The sequence below is a fragment of the Salmo salar genome, chromosome 13 (genome assembly GCF_965601325.2).
Source record: "Salmo salar chromosome 13, fSalSal1, whole genome shotgun sequence".
NCBI lineage: Eukaryota > Metazoa > Chordata > Actinopteri > Salmoniformes > Salmonidae > Salmo > Salmo salar.
In genome coordinates this window covers 75,937,748-75,963,595 of record NC_138303.1, presented here as the reverse complement: position 1 = coordinate 75,963,595, position 25,848 = coordinate 75,937,748, and the positions used below count along the sequence as shown (strand labels likewise).

Below are 25,848 nucleotides of genomic sequence, written 5' to 3'. Positions count from 1 at the left end.
CTTTGTGAGTGGATCTTACTTTGCTACCTGACGGTTTTTTACTTTTTCATTACCGTATATTTTTACTTTTTCCCTCACTCAACTTTTTTCATTCATATTTTTACTTTTTCCCTCACTCAACTTATTTCATTCAACTTTTTCACCCCGGAGGTTTTATCTGGACATGGTTCGTCAGGACTTCAAACAGCAGAAGCTAAGTAACATTAACATGATGCCTTCTAATTGCAGTCGTTGTACTTATAATATACAGGAGAACGATCGCCTTACGGCAAGGATAGCTGTGCTGCAAGCCCAGCTTCAGACGCAATCGTTAGGCAAGGGTAATTTCAGTGTAGGAAAGGATGAAACAGCGTCTGTGCCACCAGTAAGTACAGATAGTAACGTTAGTATAAACCCCCTCGCACGGTCCCCGCAGCCGGACAACTTTCTCATGGCTTCTGGAGGGAAACGCTGTAGGAATGCTCAACCGGTGTCGCTTATTCAGCCGACAGAAACTTTCAACCGGTTCTCCCCATTAAGCGAGTCGGAGTCGGAGGCCGAGACTTCTCTGGTCTCTACTCCTCCCGTTGTGGGGTCTGAGACGCCGACGGCTCCCACCATTAGCTCTGACAAATTGAAAACCCTAGTCATTGGCGACTCCATTAGCCGCAGTATTAGACTTAAAACTAATCATCCAGCGATCATACACTGTTTACCAGGGGGCAGGGCTACCGACGTTAAGGCTAATCTAAAGACGGTGCTGGCTAAAGCTAAAACTGGCGAGTGTAGAGAGTATAGAGATATTGTTATCCACGTTGGCACCAACGATGTTAGGATGAAACAGTCAGAGGTCACCAAGCGCAACATAGCTTCAGCGTGTAAATCAGCTAGAAAGATGTGTCGGCATCGATTAATTGTCTCTGGCCCCCTCCCAGTTAGGGGGAGTGATGAGCTCTACAGCAGAGTCTCACAACTCAATCGCTGGTTGAAAACTGTTTTCTGCCCCTCCCAAAAGATAGAATTTGTAGATAATTGGCCCTCTTTCTGGGACTCACCCACAAACAGGACCAAGCCTGGCCTGTTGAGGAGTGACGGACTCCATCCTAGCTGGAGGGGTGCTCTCATCTTATCTACGAACATAGACAGGGCTCTAACTCCTCTAGCTCCACAATGAAATAGGGTGCAGGCCAGGCAGCAGGCTGTTAGCCAGCCTGCCAGCTTAGTGGAGTCTGCCACTAGCACAGTCAGCGTAGTCAGCTCAGCTTTCCCCATTGAGACCGTGTCTGTGCCTCGATCTAGGTTGGGTAAAATTAAAAATGGCGGTGTTCGCTTTAGCAATCTCACTAGTATAAAGACCTCCTGCATTCCTGCCATTATTGAAAGAGATTGTGTTACCTTACATCTCAAAATTGGGTTACTTAATGTTAGATACCTCACTTCCAAGGCAGTTATAGTCAATGAACTAATCACTGATAATAATCTTCATGTGATTGGCCTGACTGAAACATGGCTTAAGCCTGATGAATTTACTGTGTTAAATGAGGCCTCACCCCCTGGTTACACTAGTGACCATACCCCCCGTGCATCCGGCAAAGGCGGAGGTGTTGCTAACATTTACGATAGCAAATTTCAATTTACAAAAAAAAAAACAATGACGTTTTCGTCTTTTGAGCTTCTAGTCATGAAATCTATGCAGCCTACTCACTCACTTTTTATAGCTACTGTTTACAGGCCTCCTGGGCCATATGCAGTGTTCCTCACTGAGTTCCCTGAATTCCTATCGGATCTTGTAGTCATAGCAGATAATATTCTAATTTTTGGTGACTTTAACATTCACATGGAAAAGTCCACAGACCCACTCCAAAAGGCTTTCGGAGCCATCATCGACTCAGTGGGTTTTGTCCAACATGTCTCTGGACCTACTCACTGCCACAGTCATACTCTGGACCTAGTTTTGTCCCATGGAATAAATGTTGTGGATCTTAATGTTTTTCCTCATAATCCTGGACTATCGGACCACCATTTTATTACGTTTGCAATTGCAACAAATAATCTGCTCAGACCCCAACCAAGGAGCATTAAAAGTCGTGCTATAAATTCTCAGACAACCCAAAGATTCCTTGATGCCCTTCCAGACTGCCTCTGCCTACCCAAGGACGTCAGAGGACAAAAATCAGTTAACCACCTAACCGAGGAACTCAATTTAACCTTGCGCAATACCCTAGATGCAGTTGCACCCCTAAAAACTAAAAACATCTGTCATAAGAAACTAGCTCCCTGGTATACAGAAAATACACGAGCTCTGAAGCAAGCTTCCAGAAAATTGGAACGGAAATGGCGCCACACCAAACTGGAAGTCTTCCGACTAGCTTGGAAAGACAGTACCGTGCAGTATCGAAGAGCCCTCACTGCTGCTCGATCATCCTATTTTTCCAACTTAATTGAGGAAAATAAGAACAATCCGAAATTTCTTTTTGATACTGTCGCAAAGCTAACTAAAAAGCAGCCTTCGCAAATGGAGGATGGCTTTCAATTCAGCAGTAATAAATTCATGAACTTCTTTGAGGAAAAGATCATGATCATTAGATAGCAAATTATGGACTCCCCTTTAAATCTGCGTATTCCTCCAAAGCTCAGTTGTCCTGAGTCTGCACAACTCTGCCATGACCTAGGGTCAAGGGAGACACTTAAGTGTTTTAGTACTATATCTCTTGACACAATGATGAAAATAATCATGGCATCTAAACCCTCAAGCTGCATACTGGACCCTATTCCAACTAAACTACTGAAAGAGCTGCTTCCTGTGCTTGGCCCTCCTATGTTGAACATAATAAATGGCTCTCTATCCACCGGATGTGTACCACACTCACTAAAAGTGGCAGTAATAAAGCCTCTCTTGAAAAAGCCAAACCTTGACCCAGAAAATATTAAAAACTATCGGCCTATATCGAATCTCCCATTCCTCTCAAACATTTTTGAAAAAGCTGTTGCGCAGGAACTCACTTCCTTCCTGAAGACAAAGAATGTATACGAAATGCTTCAGTCTGGTTTTAGACCCCATCATAGCACTGAGACTGCACTTGTGAAGGTGGTAAATTACCTTTTAACCTCTCTGGGCTAGGTGGCACCAAATCGTCCCACCTACGTAACAGCCAGTGTAAACCCGTGGCGCGTTATTCAAATTCCTCAAAAATGCTAAAACTTCAATTTTTCAAACATATGACTATTTTACACCATTTTAAAGACAAGACTCTCATTAATCTAACCACACTGTCCGATTTCAAAAAGGCTTTACAACGAAAGCAAAACATTAGATTATGTCAGCAGAGTACCCAGCCAGAAATAATCAGACACCCATTTTTCAAGCTAGCATATAATGTCACAAAAACCCAGAAGACAGCTAAATGCAGCACTAACCTTTGATGATCTTCATCAGATGACACACCTAGGACATTATGTTATACAATACATGCATGTTTTGTTCAATCAAGTTCATATTTATATCAAAAACCAGCTTTATACATTAGCATGTGACGTTCAGAACTAGCATACCCCCCGCAAACCTCCGGTGAATTTACTAAATTACTCACGATAAACGTTCACAAAAAGCATAACAATTATTTTAAGAATTATAGATACAGAACTCCTCTATGCACTCGATATGTCCGATTTTAAAATAGCTTTTCGGTGAAAGCACATTTTGCAATATTCTGAGTACATAGCCCAGCCATCACGGCTAGCTATTTAGACACCCACCATGTTTAGCCCTGACCAAACTCCGATTTACTATTACAAAAGTTTGATTACCTTTGATGTTCTTCGTCAGAATGCACTCCCAGGACTGCTACTTCAATAACAAATGTTGGTTTGGTCCAAAATAATCCATCGTTATATCCAAATAGCGGCGTTTTGTTCGTGCGTTCAAGACACTATCCGAAGTGTAAATAAGGGTCACGAGCATGGCGCAATTCGTGACAAAAAAATTCTAAATATTCCATTACCGTACTTCGAAGCATGTCAACCGCTGTTTAAAATCAATTTTTATGCCATTTTTCTCGTAAAAAAGCTATAATATTCCGACCGGGAATCTGCATTTAGGTAAACAGAGATAAGAAAATAAAGCATTCGGTCGACTCGGGCACGCGCCTAAGCCCACAGTACTCTGACCAGCCACTATCCAAACACGATAAAGTGTTTCAGCCAGAGCCTGCCTTGATATCCTTCAGCTTTTTCCCGGGCTCTGAGAGCCTATGGGAGCCGTAGGAAGTGTCACGTTATTGCAAAGATCCTCAGTCTTCAATAAAAAGAGCCAAGATAAAACACACCTTGTCAGACAGGCCACTTCCTGCATGGAATCTTCTCAGGTTTTGGCCTGCCATATGAGTTCTGTTATACTCACAGACACCATTCAAACAGTTTTAGAAACTTTAGGGTGTTTTCTATCCAAAGCCAATAATTATATGCATATTCTAGTTACTGGGCAGGAGTAGTAACCAGATTAGATCGGGTACGTTTTTTATCCAGCCGTGTCAATACTGCCCCCTAGGTTAATGGCGTCAGACCGAGGCTCTGCATCTGTCCTCGTGCTCCTAGACCTTAGTGCTGCTTTTGATACCATCGATCACCACATTCTTTTGGAGAGATTGGAAACCCAAATTGGTCTACACGGACAAGTTCTGGCCTGGTTTAGATCTTATCTGTCAGAAAGATATCAGTTTGTCTTTGTGGATGGTTTGTCCTCTCACAAATCAACTGTAAATTTCGGTGTTCCTCAAGGTTCCGTTTAAGGACCACTATTGTTTTCACTATATATTTTACCTCTTGGGGATGTCATTCGAAAACATAATGTTAATTTTCACTGCTATGCGGATGACACACAGCTGTACATTTCAATGAAACATGGTGAAGCCCCAAAATTGCACTCGCTGGAAGCCTGTGTTTCAGACATAAGGAAGTGTATGGCTAAAAACTTTCTACTTTTAAACTCGGACAAAACAGAGATGCTTGTTCTAGGTCCCAAGAAACAAAGAGATCTTCTGTTGAATCTGACAATTAATCTTGATGGTTGTATAGTCGTCTCAAATAAAACTGTGAAGGACCTTGGCGTTACTCTGGACCCTGATCTCTCTTTTGACAAACATATCAAGATTGTTTCAAGGACAGCTTTTTTCCATCTTCGTAACATTGCAAAGATCAGAAATGTTCTGTCCAAAATTGATGCAGAAAAATGTATCCATGCTTTTGTTACTTCTAGGTTAGACTAGTGCAATGCTCTACTTTCCGGCTACCCGGATAAAGGACTAAATAAACTTCAGTTAGTGCTAAATACGGCTGCTAGAATCCTGACTAGAACCCCAAAATTTGATCAAATTACTCCAGTTCTAGCCTCCCTACACTGGCTTCCTGTTAAGGCCAGGGCTGATTTCAAGGTTTTCTGCTAACCTACAAAGCATTACATGGGCTTCCTCCTACCTATCTTTCCGATTTGGTCCTGCCGTACATACCTACACGTACGCTACGGTCACAAGACGCAGGCCTCCTAATTGCCCCTAGAATTTCTAAGCAAACAGCTGGAGGCAGGGCTTTCTCCTATAGAGCTCAATTTTTATGGAATGGTCTGCCTACCCATGTGAGAGACGCAGACTCAGTCTCAACCTTTAAGTCTTTATTGAAGACTCATCTCTTCAGTAGGTTCTATGATTGAAAGTAGTCTGGCCCAGGAGTGTGAAGGTGAACGGAAAGGCACTAGAGCAACGAACCGCCCTTGCTGTCTCTGCCTAGCCGGTTCCCCTCTCTCCACCGGGATTCTCTGCCTCTAACCCTATTACAGGGGCTGAGTCACTGGCTTACTGGTGCTCTTCCATGCCGTTCCTAGGAGGGGTGCGTCACTTGAGTGGGTTGAGTCACTGACGTGGTCTTCCTGTCTGGGTTGGCGCCCCCCCTTGGGTTGTGCCGTGGCGGAGATCTTTGTGGGCTATACTCGGCCTTGTCTCAGGATGGTAAGTTGGTGGTTGAAGATATCCCTCTAGTGGTGTGGGGGCTGTGCTTTGGCAAAGTGGGTGGGGTTATATCCTGCCTGTTTGGCCCTGTCCGGGGGTTTCATCGGATGGGACTACAGTGTCTCCTGACCCCTCCTGTCTCAGCCTCCAGTATTTATGCTGCAGTAGTTTATGTGTCGGGGGGCTAGGGTCAGTGTTATATCTGGAGTATTTATCCATTGTCCTGTGTGAATTTAACTATGCTCTCTCTAATTCTCTCTTTCTTTCTTTCTTTCTTTCTTTCTTTCTTTCTTTCTCTCTCTCTCTTGGGGGACCTGAGCCCTAGGACCATGCCTCAGGACTACCTGGCATGATGACTCCCTGCTGTCCCCAGTCCACCTGGCCGTGCTGCTGCTCCAGTTTCAACTGTTCTGCCTGCGGCTATGGAACCATGACCTGTTCACCGGATGTGCTACCTGTCCCAGACCTGCTGTTTTCAACTCTCTAAAGACAACAGGAGCGGTAGAGATACTCTCAATGATTGGCTAAGAAAAGCCAACTGACATTTACTCCTGAGGTGCTGACCTGTTGCACCCTCGACAACTACTGTGATTATTATTATTTGACCATGCTGGTCATTTATGAACATTTGAACATCTTGGCCATGTTCTGTTATAATCTCCACCCAGCACAGCCATAAGAGGACTGGCCACCCCTCATAGCCTGGTTCCTCTCTAGGTTTCTTCCTAGGTTTTGGCCTTTCTAGGGAGTTTTTCCTAGCCACCGTGCTTCTACATCAGCATTGATTGCTGTTTGGGGTTTTAGGCTGGGTTTCTGTACAGCACTTTGAGATATCAGCTGATGTAAGAAGGGCTATATAAATCCATTTGATTTGATTTGATAGTGTGGTCTACAGCTTATCATGAGATACTCTTACCTCGGGCGAGCAAAACCTCGATACTTCCTTAGATATCGTGCACCAGCTGTTTCTTACATATATGCATAGTCTGCCACCGCTTGTCTTACCAGACGCCGCTGTTCTATCCTGCCGATTCTATCCTGCCGATATTAATACAGCTATTAACATTCCTGCGTTGCCATGGGATGCTTACAGGATGAAGAACAGTTTCTAAAACTGCATATCTAAGGCTCTGGTCTGTCCAAGAAGTGAGGGTAAACGGTAGACATGTTCTCTGTTATCCACTATGTTTTAATTATTATACTGAACAAAAATATAAACGCAACATGCAACAATTTCACCAACTTTACTGAGTTACAGTTCATATAAGGAAATCAGTCAATTGAAATAAATTAATTAGGCCCGAATCTATGAATTTCACATAACTGGACAGGGGCACAGCCATGGGTGGGCCTGGGAGGGCATTGGCCCAGCCACTGGGGAGTCAGGCCCAGCCAATCAGAATGTGTTTTTCCCCACAAAAGCAAAAGGGCTTTATTACAGACAGAACATACTCCTCAGTTTCATCAGCTGTCTGGGTGGCTGGTCAAAGACAATCCCACAGGTGAAGAAGACGGATGTGGAGGTCCTGTGCTGGCGTGGTTACACATGGTCTGCGGTTGTGAGGCCGGTTGGACGTATTGCCAAATTCTCTAAAATGACGATGGAGGCGGCTTATGGTAGAGAAATGAACATTAAATTCTCTGGCAACAGCTCTGGTGGACATTTCTGCAGTCAGCATGCCAATTACATGCTCCCTCAAAACTTGAGACATCTGTGGAATTGTGTTGTGTGACAAAACTGCACATTTTAGAGTGGCCTTTTATTGTCCCCAGCACAAAGTGCACTTGTGTAATGATCATGCTGTTTAATCATCTTCTTGATATGCCACACCTGTCAGGTGGATGGATTATCTTGGCAAATGAGAAATGTTCACTAACAGGGATGTAAACAAATTTGTGCACAAAATCTGAGAGAAATAAGCTTTTTGTGCATATGGAAAAATGCAAGTATTTTTTATTTAAGCTCATGAAACATGGGACCAACATTTTAAATGTTACATTTATATTTTTGTTCAGTATATTTTGTGTATAGGGGAGGGTTACTTTTTTTAAGCGTTCAGGGAGGGTTTAAGTAAAAAAAAACATGTATTTTTTTTACCTTTATTTAACTAGGCAAGTCAGTTAAGAACAAATTCTTATTTTCAATGACGGCCTAGGAACAGTGGGTTTTACAGGGGGCAGAACAACAGATTTGTACCTTTTCAGCTCGGGGATTTGAACTTGCAACCTTTCAATTACTAGTCCAATGCGCTAACCACTAGGCAACGCTGCTGCCAAATACATTTTGGTGAAGGGAGGCCCATCCATTTTCATTTCAGTGAGGTCTTATTAAATAACTACCAAATGTGAATTCAAAATGAAATCAACAAAACATTTCACAATGCCATTGGTTTTAGTTTAAAAGTTGTGTGGAAAAATACAAAATTCCCTTAAGTTGACGACTATTTGCAAATCCAAACAGTTTTCCATGTTGATTCAACGTTATCAAATGTAATTTCTTTGTTTAAATGACGTGGAAACTAAGTTGATTCAACCAGTTTTTGCCCAGTGGGTAATCACACAGTGATAAGTAGACATGCCAACTTCTTATTGAATGTAGGCTACATGTACAGTTGAAGTCAGTAGTTTACATACACTTAGGTTGGAGTCACTAAAACTCGTTTTTTACCACTCCACAAATTTATTGTGAAGAAACTATAGTTTCGGCAAGTCGGTGAGGACATCTACTTTGTGCATGACACAAGTAATTTTTCCAACGATTGTTTACAGACAGATTATTTCCCTTATAATTCACTGTATCACAATTCCAGTGGGTCAGAAGTTTACATACACTAAGTTGACTGTGACTTTAAACAGCTTGGGAAATTCCAGAAAATGATGTCATGGCTTTCAAAGCTTCTGAACATCATTTGAGTCAATTGGAGGTGTACCTGTGGATGTATTTCAAGGCCTACCTTCAAACTCAGTGCCTCTTTGCTTGACATCATGGGAAAATCAAAAGAAATCTGGTTCATCCTTGGGAGCAATTTACAAATGCCTGAAGGTACCCCGTTCATCTGTGGGACCATGCAGCCGTGGGACCATGCAGCCGTCATACTGCTCAGGAAGGAGACGCGTTCTGTCTCCTAGAGATGAACGTACTTTGGTGCTAAAAGTGCAAATCAATCCCAGAACAACAGCAAAGGACCTTGTGAAGATGCTGGAGGAAACAGGTACAAAAATATATATATCCACAGTAAAACGAGTCCTATATCGACAAAACCTGAAAAGCCGCTCAGCAAGGAAGAAGCCACTGCTCCAAAACTGCCATAAAAAAGCCAGTCTACAGTTTGCAACTGCACATGGGGACAAAGATCGTACTTTTGGAGAAATGTCCTTTGGTCTGATGAAACTAAAATAGACCTGTTTGGCCATAATGACCATCGTTATGTTTGGAGGAAAATGGGGGAGGCTTGCAAGCCGAAGAACACCATCCCAACCGTGAAGCACGGGGGTGGCAGCATCATGTTGTGGGGGTGCTTTACTGCAGGAGGGACTGGTGCACTTCACAAAATAGATGGCGTCATGAAGACGGAAAATTATGTGTATATATTGAAGCAACATCTCAAGACATCAGTCAGGAAGTAAAAGCTTGGTTGCAAATGGGTCTTCCAAATGGACAATGACCCCAAGCATACTTCCAAAGTTGTGGCAAAATGGCTTAAGGACAACAAAGTCAAGGTATTGGAGTGGCCATCACAAAGCCCTGACCTCAACCCTATAGAAAATTTGTGAGCAGAACTGAAAAAGTGTGTGCGAGCAAAGAGGTATACAAACCTGACTCAGTTACACCAGCTCTGTCAGGAGGAATGGGCCAAAATTCACCCAACTTATTGTGGGAAGCTTGTGGAAGGCTACCCAAAACGTTTGACCCAAGTTAAACAATTTAAAGGCAATGCTACCAAATACTAATTGAGTGTATGTAAACTTCTGACCCACTTGGAATGTGATGAAAGAAATGAAAGCTGAAATAAATCATTCTCTCTACTATTATTCTGACATTTCACATTCTTAAAATAAAGTGGTGATCCTAACTGATCTAAGAAAGGGAATTTTTACTAGGATTAAATGTCAGGAATTGTGAAAAACTGAGTTTAAATGTATTTGGCTATGGTGTATGTAAACTTGCGACTTCAACTGTATCAGGGCTCTATATTGCGACCATTTTACTCGCTGTTTATGAGTTTGACAAGGCGGGCTTTAGTGTGTAATTAAGTGCCACAGTCCCTCAGTGTGCCCTGACCCGCCACAGAAAAACAAGACCTCCCTTCAAGTCCTGTTGTCAGGAAGGACGAGTCAGATATGAAATCTGGGAGACAGCTGGGAGGAAACTCAAGATAAGATACAAGGAGCTGCTCTCTCCTCTAAATCCCCAAAAAAGCAAACAGATGTTTTACTTACTGTATGCTGTTAAAGCAGCATGTGTTCTATTTCCATTCCAAATTAAAAAATCCAGAGGTCAAATACACAAAACAGCTATGACATGAAACAAAACAAACTGATTAAAGTTGTCAGTTCTGATTGTAACTTATAAGCATTGTATTTCCAAGCAGGGAGTGCTTGCATTGCTAAAGACAAATGGGTACAAGGTGTTTGATGACAACATATTATTGGTCTCTGCATTCTAAAATATGCCATTGAATGTACCATGATTCATTTAGGACATAAGCAGAGTTTCTATGACAAATGTCAGGTGTATAGATCTCCTGCAGGATACATTTCAGGGTTTAAACCTGAGCTGAGCCTTAGGTCACATTACCACTTTCACATTACTGGTCTTCAAAAAGTACCATACGGAAGTGCCTCAGATCAAATAAGCAACTTTGTGCTGAAGTATATTTTAAATTCCATCTGCTTAACAAAACCCATGTGTCACTGCCAGGCTGCTCCTCTGTGTCTAGGTCTAATCTGGTAACACAGACTGCCTCAGTTTATTATCACATTTCCTGGACCCTTCAAACGACTTTAAACTTAAACGGAACTCTTGAGAAAAACAGACACACTTGGAGAGCAAATGTCCCCTCAAGTTTTCTCCAAACTGGCTGAGTTTTGTAGTAGTTTTGTGCATTGACACTCTGAAGCACCCCTGAACAGTTGTCTCTACATAAATTCCGCAACACTAAATGACACATTACAGAGCCTGTCATAAACTAAAGTGGTTACTAATGTGGCTACATAAAGTCTTCTCTAAAAGCTAACATTTAGTGACATGGACTCCATAATGGAATTGGAAATACACTGGGATACATTATCAGTGAAGGGTTGTGGACGAGCTCTGAACTGACTAACCAGGGTTGGCTGCCGAAAGCAGTTAGCTACTGAAACTGTGTTGTGATTTTCAATGAATCATTTGCATCTGAGAGACCGTGTGCGAGACAAAATTCTGAAAAGAGGAAGTTATTTTCCTCATCCTATTACTTTCTTTCCTTTCCTTCCTATTTGTCATTATGCGTCTGTTTCACTCCAAATATCATGGTATTTCTGCTCGTCTTTTTTAAATGACTTCACAAGGATGAGTGGGATGAATTAATGCATATTTTTATTATAAGATATACAATTCCGGTTCTCCTTGGAAAATCCACTGTACTGAATGGATAAGAGGGTTCATTGTCTCACATTCATCAACGCGTCTTGCTAAATATCACTAAATGCTAAATGGAAAACACATACTCACACAGATTTTAGGGGACAGACTTCTATAGATAATGCAAACTAATTGCTGAGTGCAGTAATATTCTGGATTACTTCCATTATTTGATCATCAACACCCAGTCCCCCCCCATCTCTGTCCTCTCTCTCATGATCCCCTTGAGACACACTTAAACAAAGAGGTCTGTCCCATGGGTGTCTGGGCCAATGACACGGTGGATGAATAAATGCCCTGAAACTCATAGAACGTCCACCCAGCCAGTCCTTGAATAATTACCCTATGAGCCTCCTGAGGGTATAGGAACACAGAAAACAAAGTTGTTTAGCCTAATTTTGCCCTTTGTCATCGCAATGCTCATTGCCCTCTGCCATGGCATGTGTGGTAGCCATAGGGCAACCTTAACACTTAACCACCACGGTGTGACTGTTTTTACTTTCTGCTCATTGTTGCATGGCATGCAAGTGCAATCCATTATGCAATTACCCTTGAATCAGGGTGGGTGGTTCCTCTACAAAAGCTCTTTCTAGTGTTTAAGGATTTTTTTTGCACTATTCCATAAACCAGAGTTATTCTGATGGTGCGAGTTACTCTGAAGGTGCTTTCTTAATAGCAAATATCATGGCCTAGAAGGAAACAAGTTATGTTGAACAAGCAAAGCTATTTCCTTTGGAAAATCGATTCACTATGCTGACACAAAGTGGTCACTTTGAGACAACCCATTCTACAGATGACCAAAATGAATGTACTATAAGCAGCATTTCCTGTAACAGACCAATTCCATCTCTGACACCAAAGAAACTCATAAATTGACACCCTATCCCCAAACATTCTGTCACTAAGCTATATCAGATGCTAAGTGTCCTGCAGTCACATTCCAATGAAGGTACGTACCTTCACACCATTAATCCTAAGGGGCCACCCACTAAACACCATAACACAAATACTTTTGTCAATGGTAAGGACAGTAGGAAAGTGAAGGAGGACAAATACAGAAACAGCCGCTTTTCCTCAAAGAGCCAATGTAAACATGAATATTTATGTACATATGCACAGCCTTTATGCCTATCTGTTATTTTGCCAAAGCTGCCATTACATACTCATCCGGGAATCATTTTAATTAGGTGAGGCACATGTGAAAGTTTGGGATGAGAGCTGCTGGTGGCAGGAATTTGGCATGGCGCCAGAAAAAGCATCATGTGTTTCACCAATTGGCTTCTCGTATTCACCTTTCTCTGCTTAGGCCCTGCACCAAAAGTCAATCTGCCAAGGGTTTAAGATGGAGCCAGCTAGCGTCTAAGAAGCAAGGTAGCATGGTTAGTGTCATAGCTTCTTTCCACTGGGGTTTATTGACAACTCAAAATACCCTTGCTGAATAGAGTTCTAAGTTTGGTTTGGCTGGCAATATCAAAAACCATGCAAAAACTGGGCCAGCTCTTTGAGTTCCGCTGGTTTCCTAATGTTTATTTGAAAAACTGCCTCCGGAGAGCAGGACTGAGGAAAACCACTGCCGGGGCTATATTCAGATAAAGAATATTCATGAAGTTCAAACCTGCAATGAGCCCATTGTGCAAAAAAGCAGCTAATTTGCACACAAAAGCTCTTTCTTTCGGGGGGATTTTTTTATTGTTGCGATTTGAGCCAAGCAACTTCTGGTAAAATGACACAAAAAACAAATACTCCTCAAAAATGTGTCTTGGAGACTTTCTGCGAATCTGATAGCATATTCCAAATTGAAAGTAAGTCATTTGTTAAACTGGTATCTTGACATAACCCCAAGAACAAAAGGAGTTAGCAAAGACTCATTCCTCAAGACAATGATATGGTTTAAGGGTATGTTCAGAGAGAGCATTCAGAGAAGAAGGTTGGGAGTTGCATTGTTCTATGACGAAACATAATCTTATCTATTACAATAGAGTCCAAACCAAAGATGAAAGTAGAACCTCTATCTTATGACACATTGCCTTGGTCGAATTTCACAAACCCTCAAGTGTGTCCCTTGAGCATTAAGGACAATAGGTGAAGCTAAGTCAAGCTCACATTCCAGCACCCTCACAGCATACTTAAAGCTTTAAGCCCGTGTGACTGTGAGTAGTTCTTTTCCTATCAAACTGGGCAGTATTACTGCATGCCCCCAGTACTTACATTAAATGTACTCTGGGGAGACAATGCTTACATAAAACCTTAAACGTGTGACTCAATGTTCTATGAATATTTGATTATTATTTAGTAATATTGGTCAATATCCAGGCTGTATCACAACCGGCCATGATTGGGAGTCCCAAAGGGCAGTGCACAATTGGCCCAGCGTCGTCCGGGTTTGGCCGGTGTAGGCCGTCATTATAAATAAGAATTTGTTCTTAACTGACTTGCCTAGTTAAATAAAGGTTATATTTAAAAAAAATATATATATATAAAAGAAAAATGGTTTAACATAACAGAAGCTGAGGGAAGTCAGTTGTGGACAAAACAAAGGAACTGCTGGGACTGTTCTGAAAACAAGCCGTCTCTTAACCTATTACCTATATACCTTCTATCTTCAGTCACCAGTGACGTTTTAGCAAAAACATTTTTTGTATAAATAGGGGAGTTTTAAGACAATTATTAGACATTTTTTTATCTATCCAAACTGTTTGGAAAGGTGCACGATACCAAGTTACTCTAGACTGCCTATGTCTGTCACGCAGGCTACGCTCTTAACTTCTGATCAATCGATCAGGACATGATATCAGCCTTCTCTCTGCTGCCCATTCACAGTACAAAGGAAGGGAGCAATAATCCCAGGCCAAGACGACCACAAAGTGCCATGTACAAAACAAATGTCCTTGAATACAATCAATAAATGAAAGGAATTTAAATTACAATTCATATCAACAATGAATTTCTCTTTGACATGACTGCACATTGCCCCACACCTCCACCCTGTCTGTCCCTTTATCTAAAAACCACTGGTGCTGTTATTCTGCTTTTGGTATTTCTATGTTAATCAATACTGTTTACTACAGCAACAGAAACACAGAGGCCTGGCAGCCTCAGGCTCAATCCACCAGGGATACCAGCCAAACAAAGACAAGGGGGGTAGAGAGTGGGAACAAGGGGAGGGGGGTTAGGCATGAGAGATGTGTGGGAGGACATGTTTTTGACTGCGGAGGATAGGGGGTGGAGGATTGGAGGGGGAGGTCCACTGTGGTGTATGTTTTCTGTGTAACCTGAGCAGCGTAGTACCCCCCTCCCCTGCCCATTCCCCCTCCAAAATCTGCATTGTCTGTGAATTGGGTGCCAGGTGTGTGCAGCTGCTGGTTATTGAACTGTGTTTGAGAGGCTTGGGGCAAAGGAAGAACAATGGGGGGCTTTTCAGCAAGATCTCTGAGTCCCTTTGGAATCATTGGGATCTCTGCCAGGGCCGAGATCCTGGCCCAAGAGAGTTGCCCAAGAGAGTGCCATGTGTCCCACAGATGGGCACTCCAATATGAGGGGACATACTGTACAGACGAGATGGCTAATATTGCCCAAAGAGAGCTCAGGCACTAGCTTTAATGGCTATAATGGCATAAAAATTAGGCGACCCAGACTAATGCCTATCATCAATATAATGTACTGTTATACACATTTAAAATGCTAATAGACCGTTAATACCAATGTGATTAACACAGCTGTGGGCTTCATCAAGGCTCTGCCCTGAGAAAACCACAAGCAAAGAACAGTCACAGTGTAACCTACTAAGACATTTGTCAACTATACAAAGACATGTTGGCAAACAGCTGGACGCAAAGCTTTTGGCATACAAACTTCCTTTCCTACCGCCAACAAGGTGTAAAAGTACTAAGCACTTGCACCCTACTGCTTTTTTCCTGAAATGAACAGGAAAATAAATGTTTTCGCAAGAGCAGTATGCATGATGTGGTTTTTCTACATAGTGCTAGATTTGCCCTGAAAGTGACTGCCCTGGTATCTGCCAATGATAAATTCTTCACCCCCTGGATGCACTTGGATGATTGTAATTAACTCTCACGCCCTTATTACCATAGTTGATCTCCCCATTTGACTTTGATAAACAACCAGTATTTTACAGAAGGCGCTAGATACTGCAAGGCTAAAACTTCTGGTGTAACATCTGGCCATGATTGGGAGTCCCATAGGGCGGCACACAATTGGCCCAGCGTTGTCCGGGTTTGGCCGGGGTAGGCCGTCATTGTAAATAAGAATTTGTTCTTAACTGACTTGCCTAGTTAAATAAAGGTTAAATACATTTTAAAAATTCCATTCTCATGAAAGAGGTGCCCTGAATAAAACAGTTAAATCTCAAGCAGTTTTTTGTCGGTTTTCTGGCACGAATACGATAAGTCAATGCTGAGGAAATTCCCTCCAAGAGGGCAGGGATAAATCTAACCACTTCATAAAGAGCAGCTGAAATCCCACACTAAAATCAATAATCCACATTCTGGAGATACTGTATGCATGGCTAAGCCCTCAGCTCAGGCCGGGGTGCCCTGACTGCTGGATGCCTCTTTGATATACTGTCTGTGCCTGGTTTATTTTTTTACAGTGTAGTAAAGACGTCCAACCAAAATCTAAAGCTATGGGTATGTAACCACAATCATTTGTGGGTGGGCTTACGACGGAAGTATCATGCTTCTAAAGTGCAAGAGGTCCAATAGAGACGGTAAAACCAAACAAACCAAGACTATCTTGTCTTCAGATCAGCACAGCCTCGAGACCCCTGTCTACAGGTCTAGATGCATTTGGGATTAGGATCACCCCCATCCTATAATCAAAGCCCAGGTAGAGCAACATGGGGCCCTTAGAAGCTCCTACTCATTCTTTTGGTCCACACTTCAGCGGGCAACTTCAAATGGTGCAGGGGGGGGGACCGATTTGGGGCTTCCCTCAGTCTCCGTACTCCTGTCTCACCTCATCATTGCTCAGGGGGCTTATCACAGCAAGGCTCAGGGCCTAACTCCATGGCTCCTTGGCCTTGATCAATGAGCCTCCAGAATGAGAGGTGTCATGGTCATCTCAGCTCCTGAATACAGCTGTCAGGGCTGTAGACATCCGAGGTCAATCAGAATAAAAGATCCGGAAGTTTCAATTAATGGTTTGATAAAGTCCCAGTGCCAAGCAAAAATTAATTGGCAATGTAAACTGCGATGCTTGGCCAAAAAAGTAGGCTGAGATGTGCTGCAAGTAGATTAGTGCAGAGTGCACCAACAAAAGAGTTGGTAGACTTGAAGCTTTGAGACATTCATTCTCTTATCTACTCGATATCAAATTGGCCTATCAATTCAAGAGCATATTTGCGACCAATACCATTTTTGGTGTACATTTTTGTCAGTATTTCCATCAGTATCAGTACTATTTCAAGGCCCTGTTTTAAGCCTCTGGGCTAAGACAGCACCTTCTCTCTAATGAACACAAAGAGTCAGTACATTTGAATATTTGCCTGCCGTGGCTAACTGTCACTCAGGCTAAAGCAGTAGTGCTGTGTGGGCGAGGCCCACAGCAGCACACGTCCCAGCTGCCTCTGTACAGCACACGGCAAATCCACCAAATTTCTACAGCTGCCCATTTCTGTAACGGAAAAGACATGAAAAAAAGTTAGGTAAAGTCAAGAAAGTTATGAGCCTATTGGCATTGTATGTTCTCATGGTATTGAGAAGTGTCTGACTGCTGGAGCTAGAAGATTGTTCAGCTAAACTTCTGTTCTTTCACTCTTGGCCTCAAAAAAGAACACTTAATTTTATAGATTATGCTTTTCCTCTGTAAGAAAGCACGGCTTGGATATAATAATGAATCTGAAGCATTGCTGAGAGCCTGAGAGTTTGCTTCAGGATCAAATCAAATTTTATTGGTCATGTACACATATTTAGCAGATGTTATTGCGGGTGTAGAGAAATGTTTGTGTTCCTAGCTCTAACAGTGCAGTAGTACCGTAAAATAATGGAATTAAGAAATATATAAATATTAGGATGAGGAATGTCGGAGTGGCATTGACTAAAATAGAGTAAAATAGAATACAGTATTTACATATGAAATGAGTAAAGCAGTATGTAAACATTACTAAAGTGACTAGTGTTCCATTATTAAAGTGACCAGTGATTCCATGTCTATGTATATAGGGCAGCAGCCTCTAAGGTGCAGGATTGAGTAACCAGGTGATGGCTATTTAAGAGTCTGATGGCCTTGAGATAGAAGCTGTTTTTCAGTCTCTCAGTCCCAGCTTTGACGCACCTGTACTAACCTCGCCTTCTGGATGATAGTGGGATGAACAGTCCGTGGCTCGGGTGGTTGATGTCCTTGTTGATCTTTTTGGCCTTTCTGTGACATCGGGTGCTGTAGGTGTCATGGAGGGCAGGTAGTTTGCCCCTAGTGATGCGTTGTGTAGACCGCACCACCCTCTGGAGAGCCTTGTGGTTGAGGGCTGTGCAGTTGCCGTACCAGGCTGTGATACAGCCCGACAGGATGCTCTCGATTGTGCATCTGTAAAAGTTTGTCAGGGTTTTGGGTGACAAGGCCAAATTTCTTCAGCCTCCTGAGGTTGAAGAGGCACTGTTGTGCCTTCTGTATATACTGTATTGAGACCCAATCACTGGACACTTTAATAAATGGATCACTAGTCACTTTAAACTAGAGGTCGACCGATTATGATTTTTCAACACCGATAGAGATACCGATTATTGGAGGACCAAAAAAAGCCGATACACGTAAAAAAGGTAATGTTTATGTTCCTTGCTCAGAACATATGAAAGCTGGTGGTTCCTTTTAACATGAGTCTTCATTACATTTACATTTTAGTCATTTAGCAGACGCTCTTATCCAGAGCGACTTGCAGTAGTGAATGCATACATTTCATACATTTTTTCCCCCCCCGTACTGGTCCCCCGTGGGAATCAAACCCACAACCCCGGCGTTGCAAAAACCATGCTCTACCAACTGAGCCACACGGGACTCTTCAATATTCCCATTTAAGAAGTTTTAGGTTGTAGTTATTATAGGAATTATAGGACTATTTCTATCTATACCATTTGTATTTCATATACCTTTGACTATTGGATGTTCCTATAGGCACTATAGTATTGCCAGCCTAATCTCGGGAGTTGATATGCTTGTAGTCATAAACAACGCAATGCTTGAAGCACAGCGAAGAGCTGCTGGCAAACGCAGGAAAGTGCTGTTTGAATGAATGCTTACGAGCCTGCTGCTGCCTTCCACTGCTCAGTCAGACTGCTCTATCAAATATCAAATCATACACTTAATTATAATATAATAAACACACAGAAATACGAGCCTTAGGTCATTAATATGGTCAAATCCGGAAACTATCATTTTGAAAACAAAATGTTTATTCTTTCAGTAAAATACGGAACCGTTACGTATTTTATCTAACAGGTGGCATCCCTAAGTCTAAATATTGATGTTACATTGCACAACCTTCAATGTAATGTCATAATTATGTACAATTCTGGCAAATTAATTACGGTCTTTGTTAGAAAGAAATGGTCTTCACACAGTTCGCAACGAGCCAGGCGGCCCAAACTGCTGCATATACCCTGACTCTGCTTGCACAGAACGCAAGAGAAGTGACACAATTTCCCTAGTTAAAATAAATTCATGTTAGCAGACAATATTAGCTAAATATGCAGGTTAAAAAATATATACTTGTGTATTGATTTTAAGAAAGGCATTGATGTTTATGGTTAGATACATTGGTGCAACGACAGTGCTTTTTTCGCGAATGCGCTTGTTAAATCCTCAATCGTTTGGCGAAGTAGGCTGTGATTCGATGATAAATTAACAGGCACTGCATTGATTATATGCAACGCAGGACAAGCTAGATAAACTAGTAATATCATCAACCATGTGTAGTTAACTAGTGATTATGTTAAGATTGATTGTTTTTTATAAGATAAGTTTAATGCTAGCTAGCAACTTACCTTGGCTCCTTGCTGCACTAGCGTAACAGGTGGCTGCCACGCAGTCTCCTCGTGGAGTGCAGTGTAATCGGCCATAATCGGCATCCAAAAATGCTGATCACGGATTGTTATGAAAACTTGAAATCGGCCATAATTAATCGGCCATGCTGATTAATTGGTCGACCTCTACTTTAAACAATGCCATGTGGTTTCCCGTTTGCATAAAGTCCAGTGTAGTTCCTTGAGGGCCGTCGTGGTATCGGCTTGAAGGGGAATATACATGGCTGTGACTTGGGAGGTAATACGGTTGGCATTTGATTGTGAGGTATTCTGGGTCGGGGGAACAAAAGGACTTGAGTTTCTGTATGTTCTCACAGTCACTCCATGAGTAGTTAATCATTGAACATACACCACCGCCTTTCTTCTTCCCGGAGAGTTCTTTATTGCTGTCTGAGCTATGTACTGAGTACCCAGCTGGCTGTATGGACGGGGACAGTATATCCAGAGAGAGCCATGATTCCGTGAAACAGAGTATGTTACAGTCCCTGATGTCTCTCTAGAAGGAGATCCTCGCCCTAAGCTTGTCTACTTTATTGTCCAGACACTGAACATTAGCGAGTTATATAATCAGAAGCGGTAGATGGTGTGCACACCTCCTGAGTCAAACTAGAAATCCACTCCGAATACCTCTTCTCCGCCGGTGGCGTCTTGGAACAGCCTCTGGGATAAGTTCAATTGCCCTGGGGGGTACGAACAAAGGATCCAATTCGTGAAAGTCGTATTCCTGGTCGTAATGCTGGTGAGTTACCAATGCTCTGATATCCAAAAGTTATTTCCGGCTGTATGTAATAACACAAAAAACGTTCTGAGCAAATAATGTAAGCAATAACACACAAAAAAATATGTTGGCGCCATCATTAAGGGTTAAGCATGTTTATCAATTTGACCAGTGGTCACAAACCTTTTCTGAGTCAAGATTACTTGTGCAGTAAAAAAGCAAGCCGAGATCTACCATTCATATGTTTTATTTAAACATGAATAAAAAAATGTAACATTAAACAAAAAACAAAAATGCTGTAGGTTTGTGAGGTTTGTGCAGTAGGAGCAAATAATTAGCTCTTTTATTTTACTGGACTGATGCTACCGGCATCTGATGGTCATGGTGCTTTCAAGACAACTGGGAACTCGGAAAAAACGAGGTCAAATCATGACATCAGTGAACTTCAGGTCGGAAAGTCGGAGCTCTAGAAAGATGCCAAAGTTTCTGAGCTGGATGACCGTTCAAAACAGTTTTCCCCATTCGGATCTTTTTTTTTTTTTTTTTAGTTCACAGTTGTCTTGAACGCACTGAACTCAGAGATTTCCGAATTTCCAGTTGTCTTGAACACGGCATTAGTCTCAGCAGAGGGAGGGAGAGAGCAGCAGAAGGTCCGCCTCTCACCGTCCCTGCCTACTCTCTCCTTCCTTTCCTCCGGTGAGACTGACCAGAAAGAGGGGACACTGTCTTCCACCTGATGGCAAAACTCTAATCGCACCACATCTGTCTCAGGCACAAATTCATGTTGTTCCTATGACCAGAGCAAATGAAATATCGATATTAAAATAGACATGACAATGCGAGCTGCTAATTATAATAAAAACGCAGGGCTATCGATACACTTGGCTACTCATTCATTGCAGCTGTAGCACAAGTGGAAGTAGAGAGAAGCAAGTTTTATGTTTTGTAATAGTGTTGAATAAAACAGTGTTAACAGTGCTAAATAAAACTTACGACATGAACTCACTCCTAAAAACTGCACCTCTTTGCTGTATTCTTTGACAGTTTTGCTCTGGTCATGGATTTAAAAGTTATTAAATCTCACATAGGCTAGTATCAAACTTTGCTGTGGCCGGGGTCGTGAAAGCTGTGGAAGCTGCAGGTAGGCACGGTAATTTGAACTATCCGATTGGCCAGTGCAGCAGGCACACTCAATTTAGCCACAGATCTCCCAGTTCACCGGGAAGGTGGCGTTTGTCTTTTCAGACAAATTAAATTGTTTAAAATGGGAACACTTTACCTACCCGGTGCACAGGGCTTCTGAATGAAGTGTACCCACCACCAACAGCGCAACACAAAAAAAAGGTGCGCAACCCTTCATCATTGGCTTTTCTACAGAAATGTTTGGTGATCGACTAGGAATGCCAGTTGGCATGACCGGTTGGTGACCACTGACTTAGACCATCCAGAATGAATTACCCTGTTACTGCCCCCTGTTGGATGTCTATGACGTTACATCATATGGTGACTGAAGGGACGATTAACATTCAATTGCATTATGCTCTAATGAGCATGCTGAGTTCCCCCATCAGCAAGTGACACGTCGATATCTCAGCCAGGGGCTCTGGTTAATGACATTATATCTTATCTAGATGTACGTCAGAGAACCACTAGCAGCTGTGTATTACTATGCCATGAATGTTTACATTCATGATGAATAGTGTGTAATCTGGGGAGCTGTTCAAATGGATTTTAGGGAGGGAGGGCTGAGGGCTCCTTTCCTCACTAAAAGAATGACTGCCAAAATGAAGAAAAGTTTTATTCCGTCTTGAAAAACTCTCTCGCTGCCTCCCCCCTCTTTGTAGAAGAGTGAGATCATTGAAGATGTGAAGAGAACATCTTCCTCCACCAAAGATCCTTTAAAAAGGTCCATTGAATTTCCTTCTGTTGTTTTAAAAGCGTCCTTTAAGATGCCTTCTTTAATTTCATTTTTTGGGTCACCTGAGTTCAGTCCTGAATACATACTTAAAGGACTGTAATAATTCGGAGGTTTAAAGCTGTAAGGAGAAGCAGGGCTCCATTGTTGACGAACCTAGCAGTGTGCAAAGAATGGTCTCTGAGGAGAAACAGCATCCCATTGTGCTTCCATCAGCAGAGGTCAGAGGCTGCTCCATCAAGCAGGAAGCAGGCTGCTTAATGAGTGGGCATAGGCCTACTGAAGCTACTATGATGGGGGCCAGTAATGTACTTCCATATTCCAATGATGGCTTAATTTGAAGTTCATTATTTCCTTCATCTGAATTATTATTAGAATCTATTCGGAACTGGGACAATGCATCAAGAAATATGGAGAGAAATGCAACCCAAAATGCAACCATACAAATAACGGCAGGTTATGTGTCATTCAAAGAAAGCCAGGCCTGTTTTCTCTGCTAAGTGAGCACTACTTTCTTGTTTTTTGTTTTGATGATTAGGTTCTCTAAAACTTCATTAAAGAATCTCCAACCTTAGGAGCCTGATTATAGATTCTGTGTCAGTTACTGTTAGTCCTGAAATTACCTCATGTTTTGACTTAAAGTAAAAGGCAGGCACAGATTAGTAAAAGGCATGCATGTTCTGTTTTACCTGTATTTTTCAATATTCACACAGTAGGCCAATTTTGTTGAATTCCTTGTATTGAAATACAGTTATCTTCTATTAAGAATTTTTAATACAAGTACCTTGATTAAGGAGCGAACCCTTTTTTTACATTTTCGCCTAAAATGTCACACCCAAATCTAACTGCCTGTCGCTCAGAACCTGAAGTAAGGATATGCATATTCTTGATACCATTTGAAAGGAAACACTTTGAAGTTTGTGGGAATGTGAAATTAATGTAGGAGAATATGACACATTAGATCTGGTAAAAGATAATACAAAGAAAAAATTGTTTTTTGTTTTCTTTTGTTCCATCATCTTTGAAATGCAAGAGAAAGGTCAAAATGTATTATTACAGCTTAGGCGCAATTTCGATTCTGGCCACTAGATGGCACCAGAGTATGTGCAAAGTTTTAGACTGATCCAATGAGCCATTGTATTTATGTTCAAAGTGTTGTATCAAGTCTGCCCAAATGTGCCTAATTGGTTTATTGATACATTTTCAAGTTCATAACTGTGCACTCTCCTCAAACAATAGCATGGTATTCTTTCACTGTAATAGCTACTGTAAATTGGACAGTGTAGTTAGATTAAAAATGCCTACATGAGGATGGGAATCCTACTCACAACGGTCTCTGTTTAGGTTCTCCAGAGGGGCCAAGGGTTTCTATCTTTAGTCAATAATCCAAAAACAAACAGCTTTACCTCATCTCCCAGGGGGGCGAGGAGGATTAAGTGGAGGTGACCCAATTAAGACAAAGTTAAAAGAGGAAAAAAATGGGTTCGGAGGCTAAATTAGGCATAAGGCCAGAGCAGAGTGAGTGTTGTCCTGTTGTGAAGTGGTGGAGGGAGAGGGGGAGAATCAATCAAATGTATTTATAAAGCCCTTTTTACATCAGCCGATGTCACAAAGTGCTATACAGAAACCCAGCCTAAAACCCCAAACAGCAAGCAATGCAGATGAAGAAGCACGAGAGGTGGGAGGAGAGGGTGGAGGAGAGGGAGGGCCACACCATACTCAGGTAGATTAATGAACATGTGAGAGTCAGCGGAAGTGTTTCCCCTATATGCATTTAGCAGCAGCCCACCAGGATATGCATTTTGCAGCTGCACACCATGAGGATTTAGTGGATGGGGAGGAAAGGTTGTGGGGATCTTGTGACCAGCAGGGTCAGACCATGAAAAGAATCTCTAACACACACTGTTAAGGTGAGCTGCACTTAGTAAAAGCAACACTCAAACCCAACCCATCTTCGCTTAAGAGCTTGCATGCACACATACATACACATACACTTGCACAAATACAAACTCACTGTCCTGGAATTCCTTTTGATTTTTATCAAAGCAGGCACAGTACACACAACACAGTTTATATATATATATATATATATATATATATTTATTTTTTTTAAGGCGCGTGGTTGCCCGAGAGATGAAAAACACAGATATGCCATTGATAGCTCTGGAAAAACAACTCCTAATTAAACCATTTAAACCTCTTGATCGTTGGAGAGGGCTGTCTGACATTTAAAACCAGCACATATCATATGATAATATTGGTTAGCAAAATATGTTCATAATGCAAAAACACAACAAGGTTTAATACCCAGAATTCCAAATGTAACACGTACATGATGATTGACAACGTGATTTCATAGTCACACTGGCCATAGTGCCAATTTAGCAACGGTAATTAAAGCCGTATAACTAATGAATAGGCCAATTAATTTCACTAAAACAAAATGACACGGAAATTAAGTGTTCAGTTAACTCTGGCTACACGTAGTCTACGTCAAGTTTTTTATAGTTTGGGAAAAGGGATGCTTTTTCATTTCCCAAAAACATGGGGGTCCAACAGTTCACATTTCAACATTTGCATTTTGTATAGTTGCACTTGCTCCTAAAATAAGCAAAACAATTTTAACTCAAAGTGTGTAGCCTATTATTACTAAATAACTGTCCACAGCTTCGCAGAAGAGTCAAATATATGCTACTAGGTTTTAATGTGACTGCAACGAAATAAATTCGATTTACATTAAAAACAGCCAAATATCGAAAGCCAAGGTTAGGCTGCTACAGCATCCCTCACTCAGTCGAAGTGCATCCCATTCAAACTGTACCCCTTGGAAACATTCGTTAAATCCGCGAGAAAAGTTTCCCAAAATCTAAAACAAAGAAAACATACGTTATTTGTCTTACTTACCATTCCAGCTGAGGGAACAAATAAGAAGAAACACCAATATGAACGAGTTCTTTGGGAAAGCCATGCTGTTTCTCCCGTCTTATCCAGTCCTTTCAAAATGAAACGTAGTTAGTCAACTTGGTCCGCGCGCACAAAGAAAGAGCGAGTCAAGTCTGGACGGTTGTGAAGGAAAGGGAGGGAGGGAGTCGTGTTGCAGAAAAAGGTTTGTCGTCTATTGTACTGTCTGTAGTACTTTGTACTTTGATTTCCAAATTCCATCCCCTCCTTCCTCTTGCATTTAGTGGGTAACGGTAACACGATTGTTTTTCTTGCGAGAAAATGTATCTATAACAGTAGGGACGCTAAGCCTACCATCATTGTCTGGAATAACACCTCTTGGCCAAAATGGTATTCTCTCATTTGGCTATTCTTACATTGGGGTGTATAAGGAACTAGGTGCTTTGATAAATGAGAAAATGTGATTTATTGTGCACATTAACCCTAAACCATTTCTATGATGATATACCTCATGAATAATAATCCAATCATGTAATGCAAGGACATAAAAGGATTGGAACAATCAATTCACATTCTATTCCATTAAAATAATCCTTTGTTCTCTCTATAGGTAGAGCTACTGTACATTTGAAAAATATTGGAAGAAATACATTGTCAACCAATGGGTCCTTGTAAACATA

General features: G+C 41.7%; 1 protein-coding gene across 2 annotated transcripts in view; it reads right to left on the bottom strand.

The window, feature by feature from the left end:
- The window catches only part of LOC106567672 (cell surface glycoprotein MUC18-like), a 78,217-nt gene extending 52,643 nt beyond the window's left edge, over positions 1 to 25,574 (bottom strand). The window contains exon 1 of one of the 2 annotated variants that reach the window (XM_014137229.3): positions 25,172 to 25,574. In XM_014137229.3, the coding sequence (XP_013992704.1) occupies positions 25,172 to 25,235 (64 nt within the window). In that variant the 5' untranslated portion in view covers positions 25,236 to 25,574. The remainder of the gene's footprint in view (positions 1 to 25,171) is intronic. The other variant, XM_014137230.3, reaches the window with a different exon arrangement.
- Positions 25,575 to 25,848: the final 274 nt, after the last annotated feature.